General features: G+C 42.7%; 1 protein-coding gene across 1 annotated transcript in view; it reads right to left on the reverse strand.

Moving 5' to 3' along the window:
- Positions 1-701: 701 nt before the first annotated feature.
- Positions 702-17,972, reverse strand: part of LOC311497432 (eukaryotic translation initiation factor 3 subunit H) — a 54,528-nt gene continuing 37,257 nt past the window's right edge. The window contains exons 5-8 of the mRNA XM_084557744.1: positions 16,206-16,355; positions 8,115-8,235; positions 1,477-1,609; positions 702-1,007 (exon numbers count right to left, since the gene is read on the reverse strand). Coding sequence (XP_084413870.1) covers positions 913-1,007; positions 1,477-1,609; positions 8,115-8,235; positions 16,206-16,355 — 499 coding nt within the window. The 3' untranslated portion in view covers positions 702-912. The remainder of the gene's footprint in view (positions 1,008-1,476; positions 1,610-8,114; positions 8,236-16,205; positions 16,356-17,972) is intronic.

Consider the following 17,972-nt stretch of genomic DNA (forward strand, 5'->3'; position numbering starts at 1 on the left):
AATTAAATAACCAAACAAAAAGCAGCAAGTTTACTCTTTAATGTGTCCCGTTTGGTAATTTCCCTCAAATTGCCATATCCATTATTTTAAGCGTTTTTTTGTCAACACACACACACACACAATCGCTACATAAGGAAAGCCACCCAGTGCATGTGACAGTTTATCTCGGCTTGTAATTTGGCACACCTGCCGTGTTGTCTTGAAACCACAGAAAACAAAAACAAATCTTTGCTTGAAGCCAAACTTCACTACTGGGACTCCTAAAAATAAACAGGTGCTAATTGCTCTCAGTGTAGAAGAAAGGGGCAGATTCTGGTGTGTCGCGTAATTTCCCTTCACAAAAAAAAAAAACACAACAACAATCAAAAGTCTGTCGAGTGCAGTGAGACGGGGGTCTGTGGGAGACTGGCGTTTCATTTAATTTTCAACTTTCACTGATAATTCTGCAGCAGTTTCTCTTTACAAGGGAATCATTGTTCCCAACACACGGCAAATCCCTGGATAATTGGTTCTACCTGCTTCATGCTGGAGCTACAAGACGAAAGGCATGTAGCAATAAAAATGTAATTACTTTGTAATTATTCTGCATTATGCGCAAGCTCTGTTTTAGGGTATTAATATCTGTGCACAATGCTCGAGCCTGTGCAGAATCACCATGAAAAGCAGTCCGACTGTGATAACACACAAAGAGACGGAGAAGATAAAGAGACGCAAGACTTTTATTTAAATCCAAACCAAGTGGGAAAATTTGTGTACAAGGTGGGTTTAGGCATAAAAATGATGAATAAATTCTAAATAGACAAATTAATGAGATGTTCCTCTGGTCATCTGTGAGGTGGTTTTGCATCTCGCTTACTTCCCCTCCGCCTCTGAGCACTTCCTCTCTTTCGTAGATTCGTTTCTGCGTCTCCTCTAGTTGTGGCCCTGGAGAGCCTCCGCCATGAACAGCTTCCCGAGATTCTGCGAGGTGAATTCCTTCACATTCTGGCAGTATGTGTTAATTTGCCCTGTTGGAGGGGAGCCACAAGCAACCACGCGCCCCCACACACACGCACACACACACAAAAAAAAAAACACCCACAGAAATACACACGGCCACAGACGTACATACATACACATGTGCGCGCACAAACAGGCGGAGGAGGGGAAGAAAACAGCAGCACAGCAAAACATCAAATTAGTGGTGAACGGAGTAAACGGAAGGATCAGAATGTTGTCAGGAGGCGGGGGAGAGCTGAGCGGCATGAAACAGCGGGGAAAAGGGGCGGTCGAGTTGGAGATTGAGTCAATAAACTTTAAATTAATGTAATTTCAAGATAATGGCGGAGATAATTACAAAACAGAACCGGAGCTCCTGTGAGGGGAGCAGAGGCGGCGGATGGAGTTTGGAGAGACGGGGAAGGGGAAGAGGAGGGGGGTGATGACGAACGCTGGCGGAGTTTTGTGCGAGTGTGTGTGTGTGTGTTGCGCACGTACCTGCAATGAGCAGTGTGTCCATGCGCGGTGGCGGCTGAGGGGGTTTGAACATTTTGCTGATGTCCTCCTCAGGCAGCGGGGGCTCCCCTCTGCTCTGCCGCTGGGCGTTCTCCTGCTGCCGCCTCTGGAGGTACTGGAGGGAGGGAGGTGGGGAGAAAGATGGGTGACATTAGTAGGGGAACAGCGGAAGGACAAAAACTAATAGCATGGAGAGAAAGGGGGGGTGTGGAGTGGCAATATATAACAGAAAAACAAGACAGTAAAGAAGCAGTGTATAGGAAGGAGGTGAGAAAAAAAGGATATGAAGAAGATAAAGAAGGTGGGGGATGAAAAAGGTATGAAGTAAGGAAGGAACGGGGGAAGGCTAAGTAACGAGAGGAGAGACATATAGTCGGAGAAATGCAGGGAGCACAGAGTAGACACAAAGACAGAGAGAGAAAAAAAGGGACAGACAGGCAATGGAAACGGCAACAGGAAGGAAGTGAGATGTAGAGAAACATGGTAATGAAAAAAAGAAATGGGGAGACAGAGAGGAGTTATACGCGCTGACAGGAATGGAGTGATTTGTGGAGGGCTGACAGTCAGTAAATCAGCGAGGTGCCGGGTCTCTGGAGATCCTAAAAGCCTTGTTAATTTGGCAAGATGGAGGAGAGACTGACACAGACCGGCAGAAGGGGAAGGGGAGGTGGAGGGAGAGGGAGAGGGAGAGGGAGAACGACGTGGGAGCGACTTGTTGTTTGTTTTTTTCACCCAAACATCCCACAACACACCTGTACTGGGGACTGAGGCTGATAAAAAAAAAAAGGGCTATGATAAACAATAGGAAAATGAAAAAATAGATGTTTGTTTGAATTAAATGTCACAGCAGGACCGTGAATAATCAAAACCCCGACGTATAACCGTAGGCAAACTCTGAAAACACGGTTTTGCACTTCTGCTTGTTTACAAAGTACCTGCTCCCTTTCAAAGTATAGAACGGCCTCCTTTGATGCCCCTCTGGCTGCCTCCCTTCCGATCTCTGTCACGTTGCACGGTGTGTGTGTGTGTGTGTGTGTGTGTGTGTGTGTGTGTGTGTGTGTGTGTGTGTGTGTGTGTGAACAGCGGTTTTTGAATTGAACCGGGGTCCGGACTCTTGTGTAGCTCAGGCTTTATGTTTGAGGTTGATGTCTTGGAGGGAAGAAATCCCGTCCCAGCAGTTCCCTTTACATGCTGCAGCCGCGCTTCTCTGTACTCGTTTTACCCTTTACCTTCACAGGCTTTTCGGGGCCCGCTGCAGAGAAGCAACACCAGAGGACGGTGTGTTTCTGGAAATGCGCTGCGGCATCCCGAGCTTCACTGCATTGGCTCAAAACCTCAATTCATTATGATCTATTCTGATCAGGTAGCGCGGTGCACTGCCACTGGTCGTGGGGTTGCGTGTAAATATTTGATACACCCAGCAGCTCTAATCATGTGGTGAGCTGATAATTAATAAAAAAAATGTAGGCTATTAAACGACGATGTTAAAACTATTTGGATTCAATTTACATGTAGGGATTAACACTATTATTATTATCTGTCCATACAGAGTCCAGCAGGCTGCAGAACATTGTACTGCAACTCCAGGAGGTGAAAATGGGACTTTCAATTATTTCTACAAATTAATCTTTGAAGCATGTAAATGAATTAATTTTGGATTTAGTTTCAATGACTTGGTTCCCAGGAGAATGTCATATTTTGAGCTCTTCTCTTTTCCTCCACAGCAGCTCGTTAATTGATAAAGTATCATGTTGCTGCTTGTGTTGGTCTTCTCTCTCTCTCTCTTTCTCTCTCAGTCCGCTTGTGTGGGCCACATTTTGTTTTAATTCTCATTATCTTCTGGTCCCCTTGCGCTTCAGGTCTCTCTCATTTAAAAATCCACTTCTGCATGCTGGCTTCTGCTTACTTCACCGCTTGTATGTTTTTATGTTGGAGTCCAGCCACCTCCACGTATTAGCATTACCCCTGACCCTTTGTACATCGTGTTTAACCTGCAAACCAACCCAGACACAATTTAACTGATGACCTTTTCCCACAGAGCTCTAGTTGCTTCCGTTTCTATTCACCATTATTTAAGGAAATGTGACATATTTATGCAGTCTTACTCTTTCTCTAAGCTTAATATTTATTCAGCCATTTACCAACAAGTACATATCTGCTTTACCGTTATCCGTGCATACTGGTAATAGCCCGTCATAGCCCGACTTGATTATTATCAGAAAGTGAGTGTGGTAACACTCCATTGGGATTTCATCAAGGATCTGGCTTCAACCGATACAGAGGGAAAAATACTTCTGCGTGCAATTGCGTAGTCCTACAACCAATCAGAGCAGCAAAGTATATGACATTAAACCGTAATTTATAGAGCCGCGGCATGCTGGCGGCGAAGCTGGTTATGTATTGTTCTGTAATTACACCACTGAAACACTAGGCGGCGACTGGCCAGCTGTGTTGAGTGGAACTGAGCGGCTCATGTTGGAGCTGAAGTTAATAAATATGGATCAATAGTTACTTTTACCGAAATCACATCAACACGGAACATAGAGAAGACACCTGAGTAGACAGTTCTGGTTGAACAAATGAGAACTTTCTGTGCTTGTCCGCCCGCTGAGTAACGTGAAGAAGGAAACGCCTTTCGGACCAATCACAGACGTTACAGTCCGTGTTGATGTGACGCTTATGTAGGCTCAACTCGGAATGGGACTGCTAGCGTAAACAGCTCTTAGATGGTACCAGAGAACGTCTAATATGGGGAGAAGTTCCACTCTCACTGAACTTCCGGGTTCTGAACTGTTGCAGTTCCACTCTGGTTCCATATGAGGGCGCTCTCAGGACGAGTGCAGAATGAATGGCGGTCTATGGAGCAGTACCCCTCAAAATCCACTTTTCTCAGGATATAATTTTTTGTGCAGTAATTTGAATATTGAATTTGAAAGGAGATGCAAAGAAATTACACACTGCTGGGTGTTAGATTTTTTAGAGTCACTTATTTGCTTTAAAAAGTATTTTAAAATGTCAATGACGTCATACACATCGTACGACCAGATACTGCTTTACGGCAATCCTTCAGTCACTGCTTTGGTGCTTTTGCGCTCTGCACTTTCTTTTCTCTCGAGGCATGGACAACACAGCTGACACGGGTAAATAATCGTGCTAGAAGAGTTTCTGTTTCGTTGTTTTAAAAGACCGGGCCGAAAAAAAAAAAACTTGGGCGAAAAAGTCCGTCTTAACATTCTGGTCCCGCTTCGGATGCCACGATGCCGTCAAGCGGGATCTGGTCGTAATCAGTCATTCACTGACCAATCAGCGTTCATTAGCACAATGCTAGCGTGTTATGGGCAACAACAACTCAACCTGTAAGAAAACGAAAGGACATAAGTTCTCGTTCATTCAACTTTTTACCTATAACCCATGTTGAACTTGCAAAACCTACAATCAAATCTGAGATTTCTCAACGACAATCGGGTGAAAGAGACACATTTAGCCGTTTAGCTCCATAGAGTCCCATTCATGGTGCACTCATGGCGATCGCCCCCAGTGGAAATCTGGTGGAACTGCAACCACAATTCGTTACAATGGGACTTAATAGAGAGTGGGAAGGCTCTCCGTAGACGGGCTCTGATGGTACCATAGGGTTGAAGTGCTTCGGTGGTATGCAAATTCCATTTTGGTAGCCGTTAGCTGCATAGACATAGACAGCTAACGAGAGCCGAGCTCTGACGTGTGCATCAGTGTAATCGGTGTACCAGGAAATCGTGCACCGACAAAAGTTCTGCGATGTTTAGAACACAAACTGCGATGAGAGACAAGAGCCAATTAATAAGGTCACTCGCCACCAAGCGGTCAGGGGTGTGAATTGCAATCTGTCAAAATGACGGATGGCCTTCAGATTTTTCCGTCACATTTAAAAAAAAAAACGGTCAATGGTGGAAAATATTCGGTTAACGCAACCCCTGGGCTCAACGTACCGCACTACTATAAATTGCGCTTAACCAATTAAGGCATTGTTAATTGTTTGTCCTTTAATGTTTTTTCTCTGTCAATATCTTTATACGACAGGCGTTCAGAAGACTATAAACAGCTCACTTCTCTGACAGCAACCTTCTCTTTTTCTTAACAAATTTCACTAAAGGGAGGACAGATGCCATGTCACTGTCTTCTGTCCATCATAACATGAAGCACACCCGAATGATTTGACTGGCCCAACAGATCTGTACCGGTGCATCATCAGTTCCTAACAGAGCAGAGCAGAACTTCCAGGCTAAACTGGTAATATTGTCCATATTATCTGGTAGATAACTAATAATGTCTGTAACTGTCTGAATATTTGTTCTGCTCTCTTCTGTTATATAAACAGTAGCTTTATGTTATGCATGTATGTCCATAAAGTACCTAAAATATGCTAAAATATGTGAAATAGTATAGAATTCTTAACACATGCTTTGCACAAAAACAAAAAAACTAAAATAAATACCTTTGCCTTCCGCGTGCTGTATAAAATCTCCATGTCATACATTTTCCCAAACTCTAAAGTCACACATTCAGCATAACATCCTGCTACAACCACACGCACAGGGCTTGAGATTCACGCGTTTATTTTGTGTTGATATGAAATCAAGACTTGATCTCATAAATAAGGTTGTTTAAATATTTTAACTGTAGTTGAATGAGTAAGCATGAATCACGGGATAAACACACGGCTCCATAATTAATGCGCTGCAAAGTGCTGGGGCGTTTCTGCGGATGTGAAAATGAATGAATCAGTTGGAGTGAGACATACATTTCCTGTTACAAAGACAAACTCGGGCCACAGATTGTGCCTGGGAACCTGCTATTTACCAAATTCAGAGGGCTGCAAATGGGAAAAAAGGAGCCCTCTCAGCACAATGCCTTTTTGCAACTTTCTATGATGATTAATAAGGTTCCATTTTTCTGGGAAGCAGCGGGGTCAATAGCGCGAGATTACATGGAGCAAATACTGTAGATGTCTGAAAGGTTTAATCGAGGTTCACTTGCTTCTCCTCTGTGTGCGCTATTTGTTCACTGTAGAGAATCGTGTGAAGCACAAAAAAAAGCAGACACATGACACGAGTATACGTGTCTGGGGTAATGCCGCAGGGCCGCGATGATGAGAAGGTCGGTATGTTGGGGGGCGATGGATCATAATGGCTGGCGTGTGGGTGAATGGCCTGGGGGGGGGTGTAGATACGTAGCCGTGTGTTTCTATCTCGTGTGCATACCGAGGACAACCTGTGACCACAGATGCATGTCTGCTGCGAGTCTGCCTAACTTGGCTGCGGCTTCATCCGCTGTCGGCAGAGACGATGATGATGACTCAGCCCGGATCAGCATTAATACTTTAGACGTTTTCTCATTTCCATTTGCAGGACATTATGACTGAACAACGTAGTTGTTTTTAATGTAGGTGTTCGTTTGTGCGCGCATTACTGAGTCACACTCTGCCTCCGTGCTTCCATTTTCCTGAGTAATGTGTGTGTGCTTGAGCGTGTGACTGTTTGCGTTTGCATGCGTTGCAGGATGTTTAGGATGCTAGCTGAGACTGGAATTGCGGGTGGTGTGTGGCTCGCTCTTCAGATGTGCGTGTGTGTGTATTATGTTCCGGTCTTCCGGTGCCTCTGGCTGACTTTGTTCTCGTAGGTGGTGACTGTGTCTTTACGAAAAGAATCCTGAGTTACTAAGTGTCTCTCTGATACCAGGAATGAAAACAAGAACGTTATCTCTTACTCATTAGAGTGACTCAATTTATTAACACCAGCTTTCGACCCATATGTATCAGCTCTACTTGAGTGTATTTCATTCTCTGAGCATGAACTGTGGAATTTAACCTTCTAGACCTACTGTTCTTCACATAAGGATAAATGCTACTCCGACTCCATCACAGAAGGAGCCTGTTTAGTGATGAAAAAGACATCTTCCTTGAGGGAAAAAATAAGGCAGCCGATGCATGGTTCAAATTGATCTGAACTTGACTTTAAACATTTAAACTAATCCTGCCACACTTGACTGGACTGATTATAATTCAGACCTACTTTGATATGTCAGTAATTTTCAGATGATCAAAAAGGTGTTAAATAACTTCGATAATAAGTTCAATTATTTTTGGTTTGCGACATTGACGTGTGTTGTGGAGCATTTCTTGCTGAGCTTGTTCTCTCCTTTCTATATGTGCCACAGAGAAGATTGATAGTAAATGTTTATTTAACATTTGCTGTGTGCTGTAGTTACTGCTGTGGATCCTCTGTGGGTGCACGTACATTACAGTACGAGTCTCGAAGACCGTAATTTGTTCCATGCGTGCCTGTGTGTGTTTGCGCTACCCGGTGCTTTCCTGCTGTGATTATAGCTGCAATTGGTTGTGTCCATGTCTTGACAGAAATATACCTGCTGTTTTCCTGCTGAGACTGTGGCTGTAGGTGCATTTGTTTGTGAATGCCCCTATGCATGTATGTGTGTGTGTGTGTGTGTGTGTGTGTGTTTTTTTCCTTTTTCATGCATGCTGGAAAGCTGACGTTTCTGCTGCTTGCTCACCGTGTAGGTGGTGTGTGCATATCGGTTTCTGAAAGCCTTTGTATGAGTGTGAGAATGTGTGTGTGAGTTACCTGATGCTTCTGCTGCTGTTGCTTGCTCAGGTTGCGGCTGTAGGTGTTATACTTGACAATGTCTTGGCTCATGTCATCCACTCTGTCCATCAGAAGCTGGAGACTCTTCTCCAAGTGATTGCTGGAATAAAATTGGCAGCACGTCATTCAAAAAGTTTTTGTACTGTCAAGAGACATTGTGAGCTACACTGACATGCATCCGGCATGCATGCTGCAAACCACCGAGCCTGAGGCACTTCTTTTTAGCGTTAAAGTTGTTAATTCACAACAGACTGTGTTTATATAGGGATTTGAACTCAAACTCAATCACACTGTCATTTCGATGCTTTTCACTATCAGGCGAAACTTTGAGTGTCTTTCAGTGTCTCGCCCAAGGACACTGTGACGTGTGGACAGGAGGAGCTGGGACAGAGCCAGGGAATGACCTGCACTGCCTCCTGAGCCACAGTCACCCTGTGAGCCTGTCAGTCCTGGAAAAGGGAGCCCAGATTTGTCTCGCTTCCTGAGGACCAAGACACGTTGCATGTTTTCCCTGACAGGACCTGCACCAATATGCCATGTTTATTTGCAAGTTCACCAGCTCTGCCAAGCAAATCTGCATATTCAAATCACAGTTTGGGCATAAACAAGAACACAAGAACTCATTAATACCAGGAGTAAATGCAAAAGCGTGTTATTATAATAAGGTCATTAATTGTAAATCACGTGTTGACACCAGGTGTCTTGTCAAAACACTCGGAGTTACTTCTCCTTTCAAGAAACTCAGCTGAACTTAGATAATATCAAAAATGTACCTGTTGAACCATCCTGATTCCCTTGACATTAAACCACATGATGTTCCTTCCCATCAAGCAGCAACCACTATGAAGGAAAAACAGTCTCGGAAACAAGATGTCCCCTCCGAGACCTATTGTTCCCGTCTAAAAGTCTATGTTTCCCCATCTATTCTGACCTAATCTTTGAATTCACCCCTGACCGCATATGCTGCTCTTAAGAATCCAGAAAGCCATCTGTCATGAAACCCATCTCTTGGGATTTGACTGTACTCGGGCCCGAGGACCTTTCCTCTGGCCCCTGTGCTCCGTCTTTCTGCTGCAGTATCACGTCCCTCAACTTTACCCAATGCTGCCATGCTGACAACACTCACAACACAACACTACCAGAATTCCTCATCTCGCTCTCCTCCCATGAGCCCCATTTTTAACAGGATGCCACACTGCTGCCTTAAATTCAACCTTGACAAGGCTGCGGTGCTCCACTTTAAGTTGTTTCCCTCTTGTACTTTCCTCAGTGGAATTACACTGTTTCATTTATGAATGTTTGGGTGCTACATAATGCAGGATGTACAGTGGGGAAAACATATTCTTACTATTTATTTAAATGACAACTATACCCGCAAGAAATACCAGCACTGTGTATGTTTTGGCTGTGTGCACACTGGCACTGATGCAACTGTGTGTTGCAGTGTTTTTATAAATATGTGGGGGATGAGTGTGTTAAGGGGGGATTTAGTTACTTTCTCCTCTGCTGTGATGTTTTTTTCGTTATTAATTTTAAAAAGTACATATCAATACCCCTCTCTCTCTCTCTCTCTGGGTTTGTCATGCTTTCTGTTTCTGGTGCAAAAAATATAAAAATCATCAAGAAATTATATACTTAAATTGTATTTCTTAGTCCCTGGAAAGGGATTTAACTTTAAATGAATAAAACTGGCATTTCTTCAACACTGAAAACGTTTTTTAACATTCCAAAATAAAAATCTCTCATTTTAAAAAAGTATTTCAGTAGTTTGTAGAAGTCCTTTTGGCATCAGTTACGACGTTGGGCAGTTCTTGGTTTAGTTTCTAAAGCCATTTGAATACCTACATTTTGGGAGCTTATGCCATTCAACTGGGCAGATCCAGTGAAGCTTTAGATGGGACGTGTCTGATCTGCTATCTTTTGGTCTCCGCTCAGATGTTTGATTTATGTCTAACCACTCATGAACTATCAGACACTTTTCCTGAAGTGCTTTGGTTTAGCCTCGTGCACATAGGTGAACCGTTGCCAGGCCACTGCACTCCTGACCTTTTGACTGCATTAGAATGCATTCATGCATCGGGCAGGTCAGGGGGATGTCTCCGTCTCTGCTGCTCGAAAACACCATCATGTTACCACCACTGTGCTTGGCTGTAGGGATGGGATTAATCAGATATTGAGCAGTGTCTGGTGTTCATCAGTGCTTGGAGTTCTGCCCAAGTAGTTCGGTTTTTGAATCATCAGATAGGACAGGCTTTTCCCTCATGCTTCCAGAGTCTATTAAACACCATTTGACAAACTACAAGCAGGATGTCATGTGCCTTATACTCAAGAGTGGCTGCTGTCCAGCTGCTCTAACTTAAAGGCCCGTTTGAAGGACTGCTGCAGAGAAGGGCTTCCTTGCAAGAGGTTCTTGAATCTCTGCCGAGGACTTCTGAAGCTCTGTTGGTCCCTGTCACCTCCCTTGCCAACTTGTTCAGTTACTTCGGTTGAACCCGCTAGGACTCAATGAAGAGTTTAAACTTTTTTTCTGTTTCACAATTACTGAAGTCAACGTGCTCCTGGGAACATAAAAAGCTTTAGAAATGGTTTCTTTCCACCCCTGCCCTGATCTATGCCTCACTGTGGTTTTATCATGGAGGTCTGCAGAGGATTCCTTGGACTTCATAGCTCGATGTGTTCCTATGCCGTCTTAAGCGACAGTGATAAAAAGAAATGCTAATAAGCTCCTTCAGTTTTACCTGCAAGGAGAACTCAACTCCTGACAACACACAGTTGAGCTGCACAGCAAAAACTAAATTACAATAATAACTATAAATGATTATTATCCTGCACCATTTGCACTTTTACTATTACCAGCTTGTGTTTGATGTGATGTGCTTGAAGTTGCATTATAATTTTTTATAGTATAAGCAATATAGAAAAGTCTGCCAAGAAAAGTCTGAAGCTAGTTAGCCAACATAAACACAACCCACAGACATCCTGATCGTCTCAGCAAGGCATCAGCTTCCATCCATTGCAAACACCTTAATTATATTTAGATGCAAACATGCGCTCACGGAAGGGAAAATTAATGCAACTAACCACGGGTATGCACATAATTGCATGAATGCTGCTGCTGCTGATGATTTATAGAACGATTCTGACATGCCCTACTATATGTAAAACTGTTTATAGTTTAGTCTGGCACCTGCATGAGATGTGTGAGAAGTTAAGTAATCAAATAATCAACATGTTGCTCAACAGTGCAGAATATTAGTCACACTGTGGTATTTTTGATGAATACTAAATTTAGATCAAGATAAGAACATGTTTTTTTTTCTCCAATAACCCCAATCGTCAGTTCCATAATCTAGTCTAACTGAACTATTTCCAGTACAGTCATGTTTGCCTGTGAGGACTGTTGTGTGATCAGTTTGTCAACCCTCCACTGTAAACATGAAAACTGATGGCCCGGGACCAAATCTCAGCGTAACACTTCCCTACTGTGTCCCTCTGACTGTGTCAGAATTGATTCTTGCTGACGAAAACCCATTTAAAACTATTTCATCAAGCAATATGGTAGCTAATTTGTGTGGCGTGCATGCATAATGTATGCAAAGGAAATCATTTAGTCAGAGCAGGATACTTCAAAACATCTGTCGTTCATGGACGTGTCAAACGCTGAAGCTAGGATGGGTGTGTTTGTGTATGTGTGTGGGTTAGAGAGAGACTCGGTGGATTTTGTTCTGGAGCTGTGTTTCTTTTGTAGATGATCGTGAATTTGTGAGATTTGAAGAACTTGTGTAGTAAATGCGGAAACATGTAAACTGAAAATACTCTAATAATAAAAATCAAAAATTAAACTTTACTGAGATTTGTGAGGGACGGCACAGTAGTATGGTGGTTAGCACGGATGCCTCACAGCAAGAAGGTTCTGGGTTTGAATCCATTGGCTCGCTAGGGCCTTTCTGTGTGGAGTTTGCATGTTCTCCTTGTGTCTGCGTTGGTTCTCTCCAGGTACTCCGGCTTCCTCCCACCGTCCGAAGACACGCTCGTTAGTTAGGTTAATTGGGGATTCTAAATCGGCCTTAGGTGTGGGTGTGAATGGTTGAATGGTTGTCTGTCTCTCGGTGTTAGCCCTTTGATAGACTGTCAACCAATCTTTCCCAATGACAGCTGGGATAGGCTCCAGCCCCCCCGTGACCCTCCAGAGGACAAGCGGTTACAGAAAATGAATGAATGAGTTTTGTGAGCTTCTAAGTTTTCTTATAAAACCCTCATGGTGCAAGAAAATCTATCTGCTGCTTAAAGATTTGATGTTACCAGTGACCAGTGGTTGTCAAAGTTGCACACTAAATAACGATTCTACACCACACAGCATCTGGCCGTAAACTCCAAACAGTTAAATTATTCAGACAGGTCAGCAAGCTATTGGATCAATACTGAATTAGAAATCAAAGTCTATCCGGGGACTTTCCATCATCACGGATTCTGTTTCAGGTTCAATGGTAGCCCATACAGTGTGCTGTATGTGTGCTCATAGCCACGTAGGACAATGGAGGACAAACTCTAAAACTGTATTGATGCGTGAGCAAAAATTGGCTGACATTCAGTAAATTGAAAGTTGGGAAGGCAGTTGTTAAACAAAGCTGCCAAGGAAATGACTTCCATTCTTACAATGAGCTTTTTATTCTGATGGGAGTCTTTCTAACTGACGGACTAGTGAAGAATATGGATTGCTGGCTCGCGTCTTAAGCAGAATTAATTGTTTTCAAGAGGACATGAAATCTCCTGTATGTAACACTGTCCCAACATGAGTGCTTAGTATTACCCTGGTTGCTTTTTGTTCAAAAATATCCTTTGTCCATCTCAATGGATCAAGTTTGTCTGTCAATGGTCATCTTTTCCCCACAGAGTATTTCATTCGCAGCAACATTTCTGTCACCACTTCTCTTGTGACCCTATTACCAGTTATTTCTTTTCACCTACATCACTTGCCTCACTCCTTCTACGGCTACAGTACTCAGTGTCCTACCTGCACCATGTCACTTTTCCCCTATTGAATACATGTAATAAGGGTAAACTAATAGAGCAGGCAGCAGCATTTACATATTCTTCCACTGTCCTACATTATAATGGAGAAGGTTGATTGTACTAATCAGAGAGGGACAGGAGGTAAAGAACAGAAGGAGTTCATCATACACAAGTTAAGATTAAAGCATGATTTATAACGCACTGCCTGAACTACACAGGGGGAAGTGTTAAGATAGATGAATACACAGGCGTAAAACTGTGGCGTAAATGGTTGAATGAACGTAAATATAGCCTAGTTTGTGACACTGCAACTACGGAGGCAGTCGAAGGGACGTTTTTTTGGGGGAAACAGCTACATAAATGAATTTACATTCATGCAATCCATCACCACGATCAACATCATCATCTGTGGTCAGAACAGCCCTGTTTGCTGGAGTGAAACTGCACCCACTCAGCCTTAGACATGGCTGACATTGACAAATGGGGCTGCAGATTGGAAAATGAGACAAAAGGAAAAACATTAAATAAAACCCATTATGGTTTACTCTTTTTGAAGGGGTGGAAATGAGGAGAAAGGGGTGGGGCTGTCAGCAGAAGATGTAGAGAGATGGACACTACAATCCAACAAGAGCACGGAGCAGTGCGGCAATCTGACAACTTCAGGAAACAATTTCATCTTGCCAGACATCCCATCGGCAGTCACGTCGGGAAACCTATGGGGAGGGCCATTCAACTCAAAAGCTATGTCTGAAGTTTAGAGGAGTCATTTGGAAAATGGAACAATATGCAAGAAAAAGGGGGGCCTCCTTCAGTCTATTTGACAATTTGTAACAAATTGCCAGTGTTGGTGAAAAGCTTGGTCGGCCATGCACATGCATTTTACAAAGCTGTGTACATGAGAGCGTTCATTGAATTAATGGCTTTCCCGTGGTAAAGGGCACAGATGAGAACAATCACAACAACTCCTGATGCGCTTCACTTCGCGGCGTTCAAGTAAGCGCATTGAGTTTTGCGCACCAACAGTGTGTAAATCAGCACTTTTGGTCGTTATTGTGCTAATTCCTCACACCTGCCCCTGGGAAGCTTTTTGATTAGCAGCTTCACAGCTGTTCCTCCACTTGGAGCGGTTTATCTCCATAAATGATTGCTGATAAATTCTCCTGAGACTGATGCTGAGTGCCTCTGAGACAGAATTGCGAGTCTTAAAAAGCCAGGCTGCGGGTTGATATGGTGGGGTGATATTTGTTCCTATTGTGCTCATTAGTGATGGAAGACAAAGCTTTACGGCAGGCCCTGTTTTTGGAGACATTTCTGAATAAATATGCTGTGACATTTAGATTTGGCATTTGCTATACCTACTTTAGGACTTGCTATCCCAATCAAACACCAAATACTATTCCCTAGGAACAAGTCTGTGAAATCTGATAAGTGGTCAAACATGTCTAAGAGCTAGAATACATTAGTGTGCAGTAATTCGTATGCGTGTTACAGATCAACAAACACTTGTTGGGCTTAGTTTTATCCCTCAGAGACGCACAATACAGCAGGGACATTTTCTGTTGCAATATTTCCAGGACTGTGAACACATTTTCAGATGCCCTGACACAAGAAGGTTTAAAGGTCGGTGTTGTTTTTAATTGTTTTATTATTATCAACAAATCTAATTTACCCTAGAGCTCCGTTGTCTTATAGAAACCCTTAAAAACACACAGTTTTGCACTGAGTTACCCCTTCACGCAACCCAGACTTGTAGCCACTCAATTTGTAATGTGATTTTCTCAGCAGGCTGACATTGTGAACACACAGATTCTGACCCTTTGTTCAAAAATATTGTCAGCCTCATAGTCAACCATGTGAAGATAATGAGAGTCTGTATTTTCCTAATTATAATTTCTGCTGTTAATTAGAAATGGTACAGCAAACGCACAGCAGGGAAAGCAGAGAACCATTTCTTTGAGAATTTACTTTGCCAGAGATCAAATATGCAATCTCTGTTATTAGTTTATGGTGTTGTTTCAGAGTAAACTACACAGAGCCACGTTCGTTTTAATGAAGGAATACGTCGTGGCTTTTATGACTTGCTTATAATAGGTTTTGGATGAAGATTTGGCGATACAAACAATTCTTGTCGCTCAATAAATTCATTGCTGCATTGGCTTATTCGCGGGACTTTTATGATGATAAATAAAAAACTAAATTATATCAGTCTTTCATATACAGTAGGTATCTGGAAACCATGTATGGTGATGGTAGAGATGGAAAGGTTGTTAGTGGGGCTTTAGCAGAAGGCAGAATACATCAATAGACGGCTTTTTCCTTCGAGTCTGGCACCTTTTAGAACAGTGTAAAAGACGCAGATTAATGCCCACGACTTCCCTAATGTCAAATCAATTTTAATTTAGAAGTAGCTTTAAGTCATGTCTGGGAAGCTGCCTGCAGGCTTAAAGAGATACTGTGATATGGTTTTACAGCTTGTAAGAGGATTTTAAGAACTGCCCGCATCCTTCAGTAGATAAGTATTCACATCTACCGAAGGGGACTGGGGAACAGCGTGCAAATATACAATACTTTGCTTAGTGCTGGACTGTATGGGGTGGCACGATTTCCATGGATAACCTGTTTCCCAGATTTAATTGTAGATTGGTTGATGACGCGTAGTGATGTCTGTTGATGACTTGTTGATGAGTCATTAAGAACAAAGATTGAAAAGTTTCCTACTATGATACGATTATTAATTTGCTGGCTCTGTAAACAAGAGGATTTATGTAAGCAATAACAAATAAAAAAAAATGGGGAGAGAAACCACATCACGGCTGAATCCAATGCAGTTCAATCTGTTAACTGCGTATAGGTTCTCTGCAGTGTCAGAATTAGATTAAAAAATGTTGAGCAGGACTGAAGGTCAGGGGCCAGTGTTGATAAACCCCCCACAATACCATGCACAAACATCTTGTTAATGTTTGCCTCTTGAAGCAAAATCGCATTCAATTTCTTTTAAGACCAAGGTTCCTCGCCTTGGGCCGTCTAGGTAAATGGCTGCATGAACTCATGTCTGACCTGCTTGAGAGGTTGAGAAGCTCATGCTTGTCTGCAACCGTGGACTTGTCCTCCAGCTCCCACAGCAGCACGCTGATGAGGTGGGAGTTTTTGATGACGATGGGCACTTCCTCGAACATGTGCTCGAAGCCGATGTTAGCCTTCTTCAAGCTGCAGGGAGACATTAAGGGAGAGAGAGAGAGGAGATGAAAGTGAACTCAGGGTTGTCCCAGACATGTTCGTGTAGACTTAACCGTCTGCACAAGGTATTTCACATTATTCACAATATATGTAACATTTACCAAATCAAGGATCATTATTTGCACTTCTGTGTAATGAATCTATACGTCTTTCTTCTGTATAGACATGGATAAAAATCTCCTCAATATCCCCATGTGGGGTTAATCTATACTACTCACCCAGCCCTGTGTGATTCCCTTTTGTTCTTTTTATTGTACTCACGTTAAATCACTTTACACCCTAACCAGAGGAAACCCTTTCATTTTGTTTCTGAGAGATTTATTACAAAAGGAAAGTAATACTCAGCAAAAACTAGGTCTTATCTGGTGCGCAGCCATTTTGAACACACATTAAGTGATCGGACAGTGGTTTAACACTTGTTATACTGCAACTCATTTACCATTCAATTACCTGTTCTGCTTTTGGCTATTTTAATCACTTTACTTCTTGTTGGCATGTGCTTCTTCATCCTACAACTAAAGTGGCAAATAGAGCACTGTGCTGTTATCACCTGCCTCGTGCACGTCAGGAAATTGCACCTCAGACATATAAAAGCAACAATAATAATATGTATTTGGATTCTGATATCTGTGTGATAGAATCAGCCATATTGCCTCCTCTGTGCAATCTTAGACGAAAGACGATGGATGATTTTATTTTATTTTTGAGGGCGGGGCAGCTATGCTGACAAGTACAAAAGGCAGTGACCGACTTTTAACCGGCTCCTTTTTTTCCTTCCCTCCTCTGTAGCTCAAAGTCGCACCTCTCTCTTTTTTCCCTGACAGCAGCCTGTTAACATAAAATGGAACTTCAAACTTTGCTTAATGTCACACATAAATCATACAACATTGACTGACTCAAAGCCTTGATTCAGGCTGTCACTTGTTCACAGTGCATGAGCTACTAACTAATGTCTGTCCATGTCTAATGTTGGCTTGTTAGATGTGTTGTGCTCGTTTTGGGATCAATACACTCACTGCATTAATCTACAGTGTGCAGCGTACCAGAAACAGAGATGTTTATATAATGCGTGTCTGTGTGATAAATAGGGATGTGGAGCATCATTTGATTCAGAGAAGTTATTTTTTGATGAATGTTGTTTTGTATTCCAAGTAGAGCACCACCTCAGGCAAACTAAGAGGAGACTCTGAAGCAATGGAAGCTGACAATGCTGCCTCAGGCTTTGAGAGGGGAGGACAGAAATCAGTATGCATAACAGAAGTCGATAAGGAAGATGTGTTTGTTAGGGATGTGGGTGCAATTATTAACCTGGGGTACTTGAAAATATTTCCTGCATGCCATGACCTTTTCAAATGCTTGCAGATACAAAAAAAATGTGTCTAAGGAGAAACAGAAGGACAACACATTCTAGACAGGACAAATTGCTCAACCACACTGGACTTTGGCACACTTAATGCCATGCTCTTTCCAAGTTGGGCCCCGCTGGACATAACCAAAGGTTGACTCCACAGGCAGACTAATTTGATGCCTCAAATTGTGTGTTGAAGTGGACGCTATTGACCACTGCCTCCATAGCCCGGCGGATTT

The sequence above is a fragment of the Chelon labrosus genome (genome assembly GCF_963514085.1).
Source record: "Chelon labrosus genome assembly, chromosome: 12".
NCBI classification, from domain to species: Eukaryota; Metazoa; Chordata; class Actinopteri; order Mugiliformes; family Mugilidae; genus Chelon; species Chelon labrosus.